At 48.3% G+C, this 16,852-nt stretch overlaps 1 protein-coding gene and 1 pseudogene across 6 annotated transcripts in view; both read left to right on the plus strand.

The window, feature by feature from the left end:
- The window catches only part of PRR5 (proline rich 5), an 85,724-nt gene extending 81,811 nt beyond the window's left edge, over positions 1-3,913 (plus strand). For all 6 annotated transcript variants that reach the window (XM_048933965.1, XM_048933966.1, XM_048933968.1 and 3 more), the window contains 2 exons: positions 5-143; positions 2,813-3,913. In XM_048933965.1, coding sequence (XP_048789922.1) covers positions 5-143; positions 2,813-3,360 — 687 coding nt within the window. In that variant the 3' untranslated portion in view covers positions 3,361-3,913. The remainder of the gene's footprint in view (positions 1-4; positions 144-2,812) is intronic.
- Positions 3,914-9,314: 5,401 nt separating this feature from the next.
- Positions 9,315-16,432, plus strand: LOC125688226 (heat shock transcription factor, Y-linked-like; annotated as a pseudogene).
- Positions 16,433-16,852: the final 420 nt, after the last annotated feature.

Below are 16,852 nucleotides of genomic sequence, written 5' to 3' on the forward strand. Positions count from 1 at the left end.
TCAGGGGGTTCACGAGTCAAAAGGTGTGACTGAAGATTATTTGAAACTGGAATCTCTGATCCAGAAAGTGGTTTCACCTTATTTGGGCACCTATGGTCTGTATTCCAGTGACGGACCCTTCACACACTCTTCCTGTATCCTGGGTGAGTATCACTGCAGCTTGATTTGGCATGGCTCAGAGGGCATCCCCAAAAGCTTAGTCCACACAGGACTTATTGGCCTGCACATGAGGAGGCAGAGTCCAGAGAAGGGCAATGAAGCTGGTGAGGGAAGTGAAGCGCAAGTCTTTTGAGGAGTGGCTGAGGGAGCTGGGATTTTTCCATATGGGGAAGAGGAGTCTTGGGAGGACCATTCTTCCCCCTACAGCTACCTGAAAGTTGTGGCACGGGTAGGTTGGCTTCTTTTCCAAGGTAACAGCGATAGGATTTGAGGGAATGGCATCAAGGTTCGCCAGGGGAGATTCAGGCTGGACGTCAGGAAATACTGCTTCTCCAAAAGAGTGGCCAGGTGCTGGAGTGGGCAGACCAGGGATGAATCACCGACCCTGCAGGTTCAAGAAAGTATAGATGTGGTACCAGGGAACATAGTTTAGTGGGCAGTGCTGGTGGTAGGTGGACAGTGGGACTGCATGATCTTGGAGGTCTTTTCCAACCTTGGCGATTCTATGGTTCTATGAGACTGAGCAGTATGACCACGCTATTTTTCTGAGGTTGTGCAAAATGCAAAGTCACAATGATTTGGCAGTGGTAGAAGATGGAACCAGCACTCACTGCTTTAGTGCTTTGAATCTGGAATGTGTTCTGCTTTTCCATTCACTCTGAGGGAATGAGTTTTGACACAGGATGCCTTATGGACAGAGAGAGGAAGACGTAAGAAGCAATTTTGAGATTGCTGAGTATTGTGTGTTCACTAGTGTGCAAAGATTTTACAAGGTTATTTAAGGCAGGAAAAAGTGAGAATTTGTCTTAAAAAAGACTAAATGATGAGCTTTCAAATATGTAAAAGGTTTCTGCGGAGTGGAAGATAAGATTGGCACACATACCAAGAGAAACTCAGATTACACAGGAGGGAAGGTCTCTAACATTGCATTGGTTATGTGCTGGAGTAAATTGTTGGCGTAGGCTGTTGAATGTTCACTGCTAGAGGTGCTATTTATGCATTGAACCTATAAAAACCAGGGTGGTTGAAAATGTCCTGCCTGATGGCAGAGTCCCTTCCAACTTACTGTCTAGGGTTCCGTGTGCTGTTATGTGAAGGCAAGATTAGGCCAAGAGGAAAGTCTTTGGAAAATCCCTCTGAGTGATGTAATCTGTTGAAATTGCAAAGGGGGTGTTACAGTGTTACTTACATTGTAAGGCATCGAGGAAGTGTGGTACAGCCCAAATACTTTTATGTAAGTATTGTGATGGCCTACTTGAATAGAGAAAATCGAGGAGTAAATAAGTTAAATTGCGTGGATTCTGTACAGTCCATTTTGTCTGGTTGCTGATCTTCCTCTGGAAGCTGAGTGGAAAAATGCTTGTGCTGCAGTATGCACTGAAGAAACAAATATGTGATATTGTAAATTGAGGTCTTAATTACAGAAACTTCTTTAATTTGTGTGATTGGCTTTTGGATACAGGTAAGCACAACAGTGTAATTGTCGAAGAGAAAGGCATTGTTAATGGAAATTGCAAAGCTTGGAGCTGAGCATATTCTAAGCATCCTAACTTCAAGCACTTTTTTTTATTATTATTTTCAGTGGCTGTAGTTGACATCCAGACTGTAACCCAATTCCCTCCTCCAGCCGTGCCCTTTTCATGAGGATGGGAAGTGTGAGTGGCAGGGAGAAAGCTTCAGAAGTGTGACCCAATCGATACACCACGTTTTTATCTTTATTTTGTGCACAAGTGAGGCAGAGCAATGAAATAGGCCAAACATTTGCATGATGATGATTTCATCTAGCTGCAGAGATCACTCCTGCCCTGAAGCACCGGTGGAGGATCTCCGTGCTCACTTGCTGCCACCTGCCGTTCATTCTTTGCAAAGCACGCACTGGGTCAACAGTGGCGTCCTGAAAACTTGTGCCGGGCTGAGTGCAGCTCTGTTTCCCAGTAAGGTGCTGTGGGCACTGCCCTCCAGTGACCTTTTGCAAAGGCTGTTGGTGTTCTCTCGTGGTGTGGTCTCCAAACAATGCCTTGAATCAAAGTTTTTTCCAAAATAATTTAGTGAAACTGTGTATCTTCATCCTTTATACTCCAAATATGAAGAGATGAGATTTTTCCCAGGGTGGGTGTCTGGTTCCCTGCTTTCTGATGTGGGTTGATTGCACTGCCTCTGCAGTGCCCTTTTGGTTTGGATTGAAGAGATGAGGTTCTGAAAGCGCAAAAGGAGGTGAAGTTAAATAGAAATCGGTGCCACCGATCTTCAAAGTCAGCTTTCAAAGACTTGAAATTAGTGATGATCTTAATAGGCAGAACAAGAACAGAATTTGGCTTTCTGGCACAGCTTGAAGAAAATATATGCAAGTGTACATCAAGCCTTCTGCAATATGTACTGTTTTACTCTAGCAGTTGAAATTGAATGACCGTAAGGGAATTTCAGCTATTTTTTAATTAGATTTGAGGCATTTGGTATGATGAAGAAAGCTAGGAATCTGAATCCTATGGAGCTATAAAACCAGCCAAATATATTATTGTTAAGAAGTTCCCATCACACCAGAAAAGCTTCTTAGTATGTGGGCCTTGACTTTTCTTTTGAACACTCATAATTAAGAGTACCACAGAAACAGGAGACTTCACAGATGTCATTGTGGATCTTTCTTTACTTACAGAGAAGCGGTTCTTCAGGCGTTCCAAGTCAGGTGACATCCTCGCCAAGAACCCCGTGGTGCGATCGAAAAGCTACAATAATCCGCTGCTGACACCAGTAGCTGAGTATGAAACAGAGGGTATGGCTGCCAACGGGACAAGCGTCCGAAGACACTCTGTTTCAGAAATGACTTCCTGCCTGGAGCTCCAGGGCTACTCCAACCTCACCACCATCATGGACAACGGTTCTAAGAGCTCCATGACGGCCACAAAGAACTTGCTGTCCGACCAGGAGCGGTCCAGTGCTGGGTCAGCGCAGTGCTCTGGCAAGCTCAGCGCAATGGAGCAACAGAAAGGACACTTCCACTCAATGGACGACCCACGTAGGTCTTTTGAGCTGGACAGGGACCCTTCCTTGATTCCTGTTCCTTCTTCTAGCCCCGAGAACATGGTGGACCAGATTTTAGAGTCCATTGACTCTGATTCTGAAGGCATTTTCATTGATTTTGGCCGAGGCTGTTCCAAATCATCAGCGTACAATGTGGACGTGAACAGACAGAGCGTCTTGTGAAGGACAGCAGGACCCGAGCCTTGGGTTTTAATATTATACAAGAAAGCTACTAATGTGTTGAGTCAGACCATGGGCATGTGTCTAGGGCACAACCTCAGCTGTGTTGAGGTATGAAAACACAACAGTTTACAACAGGCAGGAATCAGCTGCCTGGAGGGAGCAACCCTGATGTTGCCTCCCAGTCCCCATCCTCTGCATTCTGATTTCTGTCTTTCTGAACTTAGGGATTCACAAACAAGCAGGTATCTGGTAAAACGCACTTGTTCCAACTGGCAGTGTCGATTCAGTCATGCCGCCTGGTAAATGACTCAAGAGACTCCTGTAGAAGGGCAGGTTGTTCTCTGGACGGTGACATGTCAGCTGGAGCACAGAAAATTATCCTTTTACAGAGAAAAACAGAGGCTGTGGTCCTTCATACCACAGAACACAACGATAAGGAAGTCTCTTTTAATCTTTTCTTGTACATCTTGTATGCACTCCTTTGCCCAAGGGTGAGCTAAGGGTTCTTGAAGAAAGGCAAATAAATGGAAACGTGCTACCTGGTGTCATGCAATGCCTGATGTCTTGTATTCTGCTTCATGGCTGGTGCTTTGTGTCTGTGAGAGGGTTGTCTTGAAACTGGCTCTTAAGACCATGTTAAGACATGGCACTTTGAAGAAATTCGCATTGCTGCCTCCTGGAGCATCCATTGCAGGGAGAGTTTCCAGCAGGGTTCAACTTAATTGTTCTTACTAAGTAAATAAAAACAGGCCTCTCGATGGGCATCTCCATTATCTGTTCATACTCTTAAAGTAATTCCATAATGCATCTGCTGTAAATCTGAGTACGTAAAGTATGTCGTAAGGGAGTTTTACAGTGGATTGGTACATGTGATACCAACGTGAAGAAGAAATCCTGGTGCCTGACAGATTCTTGACCAGACGGCTTCACAGTAAATGCTGCACTACTGCAGGTCACTCCATTGCAGGTGTCTCTTCTGGAGCTGGGAGGTAGTGGGTACCTCCACAGCTGCCCAGCAGAGATGGGCCTGCGAGTGATGAAACAGAGCCTGGTTCTTAGTTCAGAAACTCGAGGACTCTTAAATGATATCATACTTATTTGATGCAGAGATGAGCAATCTCTTCCATGTCCCAGTAGTCTCAAATCTTATGGCTGAGGAGCAATCCTTGTGGGGAATGTGATAATTGAGATCCAAGCAGGCTGAGGCTCCACTCCTCGGAGTAAGTGCCCAGAGCACAGAGTCACTTGAGTTTTGGCACCAGCTTCCAGGCGTACTTAGACCTGAGCACACTTCCAAGATCAAGGCATGCTGCTTTGCCTGTGGGTCCATCCTACATGGAGCAGAGTCCATGTGGGCGTACCTTGCCAAAATCAACTAGCAGAACCATAGCTGCAGCAGAATATACCTGCAGCAAGAGCAGCTCCAGTGCCTCTGAATGTACAGCTGAAAGCCACAGATCATCAGACCACTCATAGAATCATAGTCTCATAGATTCATAGAATCATAGAATGGCCAGTGTTGAAAAGGACCACAATGATCATCTAGTTTCATGTTCCCTTTCCTTTCAGAAATCCTCCTGAATTGCTACAAGCTCCCATGTGCATGTGCCCAGCACTGGCGAGTATTTTGTCACGGTAACACTGCAGTTTGAACTGAACTTTTACACTTCTGATTCTTACAGTTAACGTGGACCTTTTAGGGTCAAAGCTCCAGCACCAGAAGGATCTTCTGTAGGCAAACAGACTCTGCATCATTCTCTGTATTTGTTGCCATCATATCCTTTTAGTGGATCCGCACCTCTGAATTAGGTCTATACATGCTAATTAATTCTTACTTATGATCGATCCTCTGTCTATCTCAATGCTTTGTTTGGCTTTCCTCCTCAACAGCAGTGCTCGCTGACGAGCTTACAATGGCACTGGCTCTGTTCCTTTACGCAATAATACCTACGTAATAGCACAAAGGAGAATTATAGAATGGCTTACGTTGGAGGGGATGTTAGAGATCATCTACTTCCAATCCCCCTGACATGCACAGGGCTGCCAGCCACTAGGTCAGGCTGCCCAGGGCTCCAGCCAACCTGGCCTTGAATGCCTCCAGGCATGGGCAGCTTGTTCCAGTGCCTCATCACCCCCGAGTAAAACATTTCTTCCTAACGTCTAACCCAAGCCCAGCCCTTTTCATTTTTAAGCCATTCCCCCTATCATACTGTGAGCTCTGAGCACTTTTTCTTTTTTTCCCCTTTGGATACAAGGGTATTCCCCTTTGGATACAATTTCCCCTTTTGTTATCAACATCAAGCTTCTTCTTGTACATTCTTCCAAGTAGTTTAGGTCCCCATTCTGTCCTGAATGTGAGTCCTCAGTGAGTCCCAGGAGCAAATATCGCTGCTTCACGCTTCATCCGTATCTTCCAGCCAATAAAGTAAAGGAAGACATTCGGCTTGATTTCCAAAGAGGAAAATTTGTCTTCCCACTTCCAGTAGTTTGGTGGAAAATCGAGATCACAATACTATGTTCTTTATGATTGCTCCAGCAGACTTTTTCCAGGTACAGAAGCGAAGCTTGATCGTGTGTAAGCGCTTGGCTCCTAACCTCAGGTGTGTGACAAAGCACAGGTAAGGTGCGTGTGTTCCCCAGCACAGCGGCTGACTGTCATCTAAGACTCCATCTGCTGTGAAGTACTCAGCCTCTTCCACCACAGACGTGACGGATGTGCCATCATCTGGAAGAGTGACACACTGCAGCTGGTCCACACTCCTGGCATGTTCCCTGGCAATCTCATTGCATGGTAAGGTCGAGGTGTAGAAGTGGAAACACTGCACCCCAAAAATGGAAGCAGAATGGTATCTGGGTAGTGAACAGGCTACAGAAACTCTGAGTGGAAAGCTGAAGGGACTTCAGATGAAAAGCGAAGCTCCCACCCCACCTCTCTGCTCACAGCCTTGTAACTGCCTTATTGTTAAATCTTGTTTCGGAGAAGAAAGCTGGGCAGTGCTGAGTGCAGGATTTTGTGTGGAGGCTTGTGCCAGAGGAAATTCTTGGGGCAAGGGTGGAAAACGTTTTCAGTTGTGCAAGTTTCAGTTTAAACTCTGGTCTGTCGTTTCCCACTCACTGACCAGATCAGCTCGTGCAGTTACTTCCTGGGGCCCAGCAGCATGGGCACGGACAGCAACACCAACGGCCTTGCCAATGACACAGACAGCTTTTCTGCTTTGTTTGAACTAGTTTTTATTTTCTCTGCAGACAGCAGGCTGAGAGGCAGATGTTGGCCTCCCGGCCAGCCGAGCCGTGCTCTGATAGCAGTGGATGATGGCCTAGCGCCGCTGCCGGGGCTGCCTCTTGCAGGGCAAGGGCGAATCCCCGGGGCTGCTGCGGGTCTTCCTCTTCGGGGGGCGCCGGGGCCCCCCACACGAGCGGCCTCTGCCCCGGCTGTAAGGGCCCGCTGCCGCCGCCTGCCCCAGCTCCTCCTGCGGCTCGTGTGCTGAGGCCGCAGCAGAGGTGCCGGGCTGCCCGGGTCCACCAGTCGAGCCGCCGTGCAGCTCCTTGGTGCCTGAGGAAGGAAGATCCCGATGGGAGGCTCTGGTGCTGGGGCTGGCCGCAGGGCCGCCCTCCCGCAGCACGGCCGTCCCGCTGGTCCGCCTGGCGGTGGATGTGGGGGCCGTACAGCGCTGCGGCAGTGCTGATGAGGCGCCGTACAAAGGGCACCATGTCGCTGTTGGTGAGCATTCGCAGCTCCCGCACCAAGCTCTCCTCGTCCAGCCTGTTCTCGCAAAGGACGTTCACAGCGGTCCACTGTCCCAATTGCACTTGCCACCAGATGCTGCTGGACCCCTCCTGGATCTCCTCCTGCAGCCACTGTAGCAGGGGCGCGAGGTCTTCCGGGTGTTGATGGAAGAAGGCAGCCCAGACCTTGGCTGGGAAGTGGTGCTCAGGTGGAATGAGCTCCGGCTCTGCAGGCCCCTGCTCATCCTGCAGGCCGTCATCTGCGTGTCCCGTGGGCTGCGGGATGGAGCGCTCCAGGTAATCGTCATCTGACCTCAGCGAGTAGCGGATGGTGGCTATTTTGTGCCCGCATACGGCACAGCTCGGCTTCTGCTTGGCCCACCAGCTGGCACAGCCGTAGCAGAGCTGGTGGTGGCAGGGGGTCACACAGGCGACATCCTCCCGACCTTGCCCGCAGACGGGGCAGGTCCAGTTGGACGGCCCGTCCATGGCCCCGGGCTCTGTGGTGGGCTGGGGAGAGCTGAGGTCGGGAAGCTGCTCCCCTCACTGGTGCTGCAGCAGGCAGAAGGTGGTACAAACTGCAAAAGAGAAAGAGAGGCCACGGTCACCTGCTGCCCTGCAGGCAGGCAGCAGTGATGCCCCAGTCCCTCGGCAAGAAGTCCTCCCGCTCTCTGTTTCCCACCAGCTGCCGCAGGGCCGTGTTCTGCACCACTTGCCTCTGCTGCTGCAAGCGCACCATGTGCAGCCCCAGCTGCCTGAGCCAGGCAGGGCTGGAGAAACCCCTGGGGAGGCTCCCTCAACAAGCATCCCCCCAGCTGCCGGCACGAGGCATTGCCGTGCTGCCTACCTGCACTGCTGCACGTATCTCTCTGCAAGGTCCCAGTTGCCTGCTCCCGGCAGGGTCAGGGTAAAGCACAGGTGGCTCTGAGACGGCTCCTGAGAGCTGTGCAAGCAGCACCCGGAGCACGTTTCAGCTCCAAAGCTCGCCTTGTCCACACTCCAGTCCTCGCACACACGCTCAGTTGGAGGCCAGGCATGAACTGCTGGGCTGGGCTGCCGCCCCCGCCTTAAAGCAGGGTGGGCTGAGCTGCCACAATACATTGCACAGAGATGTCACAAACCATCGCTTGGCCGTGGCCTCACCTTCACTCACGGACATCACCACCCGTTCCGCAGTGATGTCACCATCCGTTGCTTGGTCATCACAGTGAGCTCGCCTCACCTGCTGCATGTGTGCCAGTGGCACTCCAATCCCAGCATGCTTTTCTGGCCTTTCCCCAGCACCTCTGCTTCTTCCATTCCTCCCCACATCTCATGTGCTTGGCATCAGTGTTTCACACCAACCACTGGTGCCTGGGACGTGTCTTCCCACAGGCCCCATGGGGTTGCTCAGGCCATGGCACGCAGCCCCAGGCATGTACAACCAGAAGGTTTATTCAATAAAAGGTCACACTTCCCTGTGTCTCTTGGTTGAGATGATTGTAGAGGTCTTTTCCAGCCTTAATGATTCTATGATTCTATGCTACCCACATCCACGGTCACTGCTGAGTGAACCTTTCACTTCAGGGGAACATAAGGTCATGCTGGTGTCCCCGATGTTGACAGCTCTCCTTCAGCAGGCTTTCTCTGGCACACAACACTGGTGTCATGGGAAAGCCCTGCAGACTCCACTGGTCTCAAGCAGAGCCATTGGCAGCGTACAGATGGCTGTCACAGGGCCGAGAGCTGAGGGCTCTTGCTGATATCCCCAGCAAGTTCTTGTTCATGTGGATGTCAGGGTGCAAAAGTACCTTGCCGCTGAGAGGCAGCTTTTCTTGGTCTGCTGATTTCAAAGGGCATAAATGGCATGCTTTCATGATGGAGGGAAAACATAGGTTTGGATCTCAGCTGCACAAAGTGGCTGACTTCTCTGTTTCACAACACCTTTACCCAGAACCCATAGTTCCATCTCTGCCAGTTACGTGTGTTTTGTGTATGTGAGATCAGTGATCCTTAGTGTGCTTTCTGTCTGGCAGAGTGCTTCAGCTCAATCCTCTTTCCTTTCTTTTCTTTCTTTTTTTTCCTTCCCTTCGTGCCTGTGCCAGAGCGATGCTCTTCTGCTTCTGGCTGTCCAGGCTGGGCTTTTTGTATCTTCGTGTCTCATTCAAGCCTTGCTCATATCTCACGACTCAGTACAGAATATTAGCTCTTTTCCTCTGGTAGAAGTGCTCCTCTTATAGCTGTTAACTGTCCGTGTCTGAAATGTATAATATCATCTCTGTAAACCATTTTGATAATTAAATCTCCACCACAGGCTGCCACGTTGATCAAAACCTTAAAGATGATCAAAACCTTATAGTTGATGATCCACCTCTCTGACATTTCTTAGAGATGCGGTGGTCTTAAAATTGCTTGCACAGAATCGGTATGATTGTGGGAGCTGGAGAAGAGGTGGAAAGAGGTGTGGAGCATTGCTTTGCTGCACATGGTGCAATTGGCCAACACAGCCACCTGTTCCCACATCTGTTCCCACAACACACGAGTAAGGGAGTGATTATCACTGCTGTTTGCCTTGCTTATAGCTGATCTGAAGGCCAGGCGGACTTCAAAAGGAGTTTGAACTAGAGTGTTTAACTTGTGCCTAGCAAGGCATCTTCATTTCTCTGCCACTGTGCCCCAAGACTTTGAATAACTTAAAAAACAGCTCGCTACAATGAAAGTCAGTGGGATGTTTGTATGTTCTGAGAATCCAAGAACTGTTACTTGGATGGCAAACTCCAACACCGTTATTTTCAGAAATAAGGGTAGAATGTGCATTTATTTTACTGAAAAACAGATATATTTTTCAAACACGGAAGTTGTACTTTACACTCATTGAATTGTAGTCTTAAGATGCCCTTCAGAAGTGCTGTGTTTAAAAGAATCTCCATCTTAAAAATCTATCCTCAACACAGATAGGAAATGACTTAGCTTTACAACTTGCCAAATAGCTGTGATTCTTTGAGACTACTCAATATATGTAACTGTTCAGACTGTTCTCAGGGATGTTTGGAATGGTTCAGTGGGTTCCAGGTCATTATTTCAGTTTTTCTGGAAATAAAGTTTAGGAGTTTGTTGTTGACAAAACATCTATGCTGGAGTTCCTGGCAATAATGCAATGAGAGTTATGCATTAGTTGTTTCATTAATGACTAATATATGTCTTAGAGCATCAGAGAACAGGTTTTGTTCATTAGATGCCACTAGTGTGATAATACATGTGCATAACAGCAGCTTTGTTTCCTGCATCTATCTTGAAAAGCAAAACTGTAGTTAAATTAAATTATATTAAATTGTTGACGTTGAATCAACATTTGATAGAGTGTGAAGGGGAATATCATTCAGTTTGTGGAAAGCCATCCCTGGGAGAAGGACTGCCAAAGAGGAGGACAGTCCATTTGGCTTGGATTTTCTACCATCTCCATTGAGAAGGTAAACATAACTTTGGTGTACTTCTTACAGTCATAAAAGAGATGGTGTTTGAATTTCTGTTTTTCTTCTGGAGAACCAAATTCTTGTGTCTTGTTTGTCTCAGACTGGAAAAAAAGCATCCAGTTATTGAACTGAGATGTTTAGAGGACAAAGATCATAGAACAAGGCTAGGTTTTATCTGTCTTGCCCCAAGCCCTGCACACTGCAACTAGTTGCACAAAAGGAATCCTCCAGAACAAGCTCAGGAAGCTTGCACTCAGGATTTCTTCTACTACAAAAATCTTAGGGAGGCATGGGGCAACATGCCTTGTGAGCAAAAATAACTGTATATGATTATAAGCTCCTTTGCAAGGTGAAGGTCATTTCTTGTTTCCCAAATACTCCTCTCATTTTGCTTGAATTTGTTCTTAAAATCCTTATTGAACTTTTCTAATGAATGCACACATACAAACACTAGAAAATTGTGTTGAGATCATAGAATCACAGAATCACAGAATTGTAGGGGTTGGAAGGGACCTCAAGAGATCATTGAGTCCAGCCCCTCTGCAAAGCAGGCCTCCTGCAGCAGGCTGCACAGATAGGCATCCAGGCAGGTCTTGAATATCTCTGGAGAAGGAAAACCACAACCTCCCTGGGCAGCCTGTTCCAGTGTTCTGTCACCCTTATCATAAAGAAGTTTTTCCACAAGTTCTTATAGGACCTCCTACATTCAAATGTTTGGCCTTTACCCCTTGTCCTATCACTATGCACCACTGAGAAGAGCCTGGGCTCATCCGTTTGCCTCCCACCTGCCTTTAGATATTTGTAAACATGTATCAGATCCCCTTTCAGTTTTGTTTTTCCCAGACTGAGCAGACTGGGGTGACTCAGCCTTTCCTCATACAGGAGATGTTCCAGGCCCTTTATCATCTTTGTGGCCCTCCGCTGGACACCTTCTAGGAGATCCCTGTCTGATTTGGACTGGGAAGCCCAGAACTGGACACAGATATTTGGTGTCTGAGCATGCTCCTTAAGCAGAAATTTGGTGCTCCTACAAGCCTGGGTTGGGACAGAAACTGATTCCTAGTGCTTCTAGAGCTCATCAGGCATTCCTAGCAAATAAGATCAGAAAACACTTCCATTTCATCCTAAAAGCTCAGTCGTTGTTATCACTACTGTTTCAAGCTTGGAGGACGATACTTTGTCCAAGAAGGTGCTTCTCCTCCCCAGAAGCCTCTCACTTAGCCCGAGGTTTCCCTGATGGCCAGACTGAACTTAATTCATTTTTAGTTAACCATAAAGGTGGGTTCAACACATCCTTAAGCCTCTTGAACTTCATCTCTCCCAATTCATAAGTTGGTTTATTTTCACCTCTTTCTAAGCTTTTCCAAATTAAAGTAATGTGATTTTTAATCCTCTCTTTCCTGGTATTTGCTCAGTATCTAGTACAGTGGAGCCCTCAGATGCTGTCTGTGCTGCCGTGGTAATTCAAGTGAAACAGAGCATTATAGAGCACCTAGCTTCTTTTTTCCACATTGCAACTGAGCAGCACTTTACCCTGGTAGTAAAAATAGACAGACAGTAAGGGTACAAAAACAAAAAGAAAAACCAGGCATAGAAAAACAGGCTCAATAAATTCTTCACTGCCTATGAAAGCTCAAAGAATTTGCTTCTAACACAAGCATGTTATTGTCAACAGCAGCATCTCTATTAGGCTTGTTCCCTTTCCTAAACATTCCTATCACTGTCATTTCTCAAGGTTGTCATATTCACAGCCTTGACAGCATAGACACTACACTGTAAGATCTGTCAGAGAGGCCAGCTGATTTTCTCCATCTTCTGACACTTGCGGGTCTTTAATATCAGGCTGTCATAACGCCAAAGAGAAAGGTGGATGCTTCCTCCTCCAGTACTGCTCCGGTGACTGCCAGCACTCACTTTAATCATTAGTCTTACACTGCTGTAAAATCCTGGCTTTTGTGCCCTTGGTGTCCCATGCTAGAAATTGCTGCTGGCAGAAACCTAGAGCAGAGTTACAATAGTCAAATTAATTCTATACTTTCTACAAAGCTGATCTAGTTTTCTTTCTGAAACTTTCTTCTTGTGACTCTTTTTGAGAGGGGAGCTGCAGTATGTGTAAGCCTCATTCAGTGACAGGTATAGGTGAAACTCAGCTGCTTAAAATGGACCTCTCTGCACCTGGACTGTTTGTCTGTAGGTCCCCTGCTACAGCAGATGAGCACAATAGGCAGCAGTGTTTTCTGCAGTCTGTAACTTCTTTGATCCAATATCAAGATGAAACCAAGAGAGAAGAACAAGAGCCCAAACCAGGCAGTGGTGCAGTATCCGTTCTGTGCATGGAGTCAGGGCTGCCCCACAGACACAGTTCAGCACGTGCACTTGGAAAACATCATATTGTTGGTGATTGCACAGCCATTCCACTGGCCAGTACTAAATCATAGGTGACATAATCACGGAATGGTTTGAGTTGGAAGGCATCCATAAGACCATCTAGCTCTGACTCCCCTGCTGGAGGCTGGGACACCTCCCACTAAACAAAGTTGATCAAAGACCTCTTCATGGTCTTTTTGAAAGTGGGGCTCAATATCTCCTCCAGGTTAGCGTTGTCCTCAAAGTTTGCGTTAACCTCCAGCCCTGCATCCAGACATTGCCTGATAGTGTCTATCAACTGTTGTGTAAAGTTTGCATGCCTCCTCTTCATGATCTCCAGTTCAATACTGGAACACCACAACCTTCTTTTCTCCAGACTGAAACAAAACCAGTTCCTTCCACCTATCTTCATAGAAGTAGACCCCCAGCCCTTGGGTTATCATAGATACCTTCCTCTGCACTCTCTCCAAGATCTTTGCATCCCTCCTGTGTTTTACAACAGGGCACAAGTCTGATCCACACTGTCATCACCAGAACCTCTATCTCTTTCCTGGGCATGTTCTCCAGCCTCCTGTCTGTCCATCAGAGCATACAGACAGGGACGCCCCTACAAGCAAAACTCAGCACGTGTTTTTGGCAAACTTCTTGTGGTTGCTGACATCCTTTGTGGTCCCCAATTTCACACCTGGTTGTCCCCAGCTGGAGCTCCTGCAGTCCCCAGAAACACCACAGCTGCAGGCACCCTGGACCGCCCTGAGTGTCCTTGGCCCCTGTTTTGCAATGGCCATGAGGGCAGCAGCCATGATGATGCCACCAGACTGGCAGCCCTGTGCAGCCCCGCACTGCCCAACATGCACCTGCAGCCAGCACCAAGCACACAGATTCTCCCTTATGCAAGTTCTGCTATGGAAATCACACAGCATTGGCAAGAAGTGGACACAATCTGGGAAGAGATTGCTATTTTATTCAGGTCCCAGTGCTCAGGAAACTGATTTCCAGCCTATTTGCAGGAGCAGGGGGACATCCAGCAGGGAGCTACTCAGGGGAGTACATGGGGAAGGGGAAGCAAAGCCTCGGTGAGGGCTGGTTTCATTCCAACCCAGCTTTATTTGCCTCTCAATTTAAGTTCAAACAGCCATGGCTCAGGACAGGACCAGCAACAAATGCTACTCAGTGACATCAGCTTGGGCAGTTCCAGCCAGTCCAGCCTTGGGCAGCACACGCTGGTGTCACTGAGATGACACAAGGCACCAAAGTGATATCTGAGCATCTCCCACCGGAACACCCAGGCAGTGCTGGTGGATTTCCCTTGCCAGCAGGCAGGGCGCACACCGGCTCGCTGCACAGATGGCTGCACGTGCAACCACTGATCAGTGCGAGACTGGACACACTGAAATGGAAGCTTCTGCCACTGATCTGGAGGAGCTGGTCGAGACCTCAGGCTCCTCTTCCACTGTCCCAGCAGCACAGAACCAAGCACCAGCTGGTCGTGCTGCTGGGACATCAGTAGCGGAACAACAGGATTCACAAATGTTTCCCAATGAGGAGGAGCCCAAAGGTTTACCTCTGAGTTCCTCTGAGGAAAACACTGGCCAAGCCAGTGTCTTCTCACCACTCACCTTCCCACAGAAACTCTGGGTACTGGCCGAATGTAAGCAAGTGAAGAGCATTTGGTGGGGCCATGGAGGAAACTGCATCGTAATCGAGGAAGAACTGTTTGCAGTGGAAGTCCTGGCCAAGGAAGCGCCTGTGAGAGCATTTGGCTGCACAAGCATGAAAAGCTTTGTTCGCCAGCTCAACCACTACGGCTTCACCAAAGTGCCACAGGACCTGGAAAGATCTCCGTCCTTTCCTGAGTTTCTGGCTGAGGAAGAAGCAACTGCTGCCCATAGGAAGGTAAGCACATCAATTGGTCCCCATACGAACAGGCTCTCACAGTAAACTCACAAAACATCACGTTTCACTCAAAGGAACTGTAGCATTACAGTGGCTGATTGGTGTGGTTTAACCCAGCAGGTGACTCAGCACCACACACTCATTTGCTTTGTTGCCCCTTCCCAGTGGGATGGGGGAGAGAAGCGGAGAAAAAAGGAAAAGTCCTGGGTTGTGACAAAACTTTTTTACTAAGAAAGGACAATATTTTTGCCAGTGTATGTATATATGAATGTATATCACGAGTGATGCACAAGTGATTGCTCACCATCCCTCGACACAAGACCATCTAGCTTGTGAGCAGTGTAAGAGAGCCAGATGAACTCCCATCCCCTTCCAGACTCCTTCTGTTAGATGTCATATGGCACGGAATATCTCTTTGGCTGGTTTAAGTCAGCTGTCCTAGTTCTGATCCCTCCCAGCTCCTAGGTCCCTCTGCTGAGAATCGCCTGGGCTCTGTACAATGCTGCTTAGCAGCAACTACACACATCAGTGTGCTGTCAACATTGTTTTACTCCCTGAACCAAACCATAGCATCATGCCAGCACTCTGAAGAATACAGTTCTATCCCAGCTGAAACTGAGACACCCATCAGCCTTGTTCTTAGCCACATCTGTCCTGAGCTGTGAGAAGCCCTAGTTCCTGTATCTTGCTGTCCTTCAGTCCCACGCTGACAGCACCTAACGCTTCTCCTTTATCTTTCCAGTTACTTCTCTACTCCAGCCCCTTCTTCAGAAGAGATTACCCATGGCTGCTGGAGCACTACAAGTATAGAGCAGCTACAAGAGAAGAGCTATGACTGCCCCTGCCCTGCAGGAGGGTCTGAATGAGAACACCCAGAGGAGCAGCCCAGATGCCTGGCCAACACAGGGAGTGCCTGCTGGGCCAGAGAGGAGCCTGCAGGCAGCAGAACCACAAGGCACACAGGCAGCAGCACCCATGGGGCCCCCGCCAGCAAAGCGCCCTAAAAATGACACCCTTCAAGCCCAAGGAGGTGCTGCTCACATCCTGCCGGGCTCTGCTGCAGCCTGCCCTACACCGGAACGGTGTGAGGTTCTGCTCCACTCCATCCTGCCACCGAGCAGCATCCAGACACTGGGTGCCACTTGCACTCCTCCATCACAGGGCACTCTGCCCTTTGGGGTTCCCAATTTCACACCTGGCCGTCCTCAGCAGGAGCTCCCACAGCTCCCAGAAACACCACAGCTGTAGACTCCCTGGGCTGCCCTGACTTTCCTTGGCTCCTGCTTTGCAATGGCCATGAGGGCAGCAGCCATGATGATGCCACCAGAATGGCAGCCCTGTGCAGCTCCGCACTGCCCAACGTGCACTTGCAGCCAGCACCAGGCTGCCCCGCACCAGGCAGATGCAGGCCATGGGATGACCCTGTAGTGCAGGACCCTTTGCATGCAGTGCTGCAGCAGCCTCTACTTATTTGTTCCTAGTTTGTAGCTCACAGATGTGTAGTTTTGGAAATAGCATGTTGCAGTTATTACCCTTCTCAGTTTTCATGCCCCTTTGTTTATGTATTTATCTATTCACTCATTAAATATTTAAGGTAATAAAAGGTTTGAATATTAAATCCTTTCATTTGCCTTGTTCTTTTTTAAAGTCATTCCCTTCTCAAATGGAATTTATATTTTGACTCACAACAGGCAATGGTAGCACTGCTTCTAACAACAATGGAGTCCTTTTCTCTTAGCATTTTGGTCTAGATTCCTTGCTGTAGAATAAGAGACTGGGTCACATTTTCATATCTTCCAGTCTGGGAGACATGCTCCTAATCACAGATCGATAGAACGGCTTGGGTTGGAAGGGACCCTGAGGATCACAATTGTTCAACCTCCCTGCCACAGAACTAAATCAGATTGCCCAGGTCCCCATCCAAGATGGCTTTCAGAATCTCCAGGGACAGGTCATCCACAACCTCTTTGGCCATCCTGCTTCAGCACATCACCACCCTCTCCATAAGAAACTTCCCCTTGGTATTTAATCTGGATCTCCTCTCCTTTCGT

Source organism: Lagopus muta, chromosome 1 (assembly GCF_023343835.1).
Source record: "Lagopus muta isolate bLagMut1 chromosome 1, bLagMut1 primary, whole genome shotgun sequence".
In the NCBI taxonomy this organism is placed as follows: Eukaryota; Metazoa; Chordata; class Aves; order Galliformes; family Phasianidae; genus Lagopus; species Lagopus muta.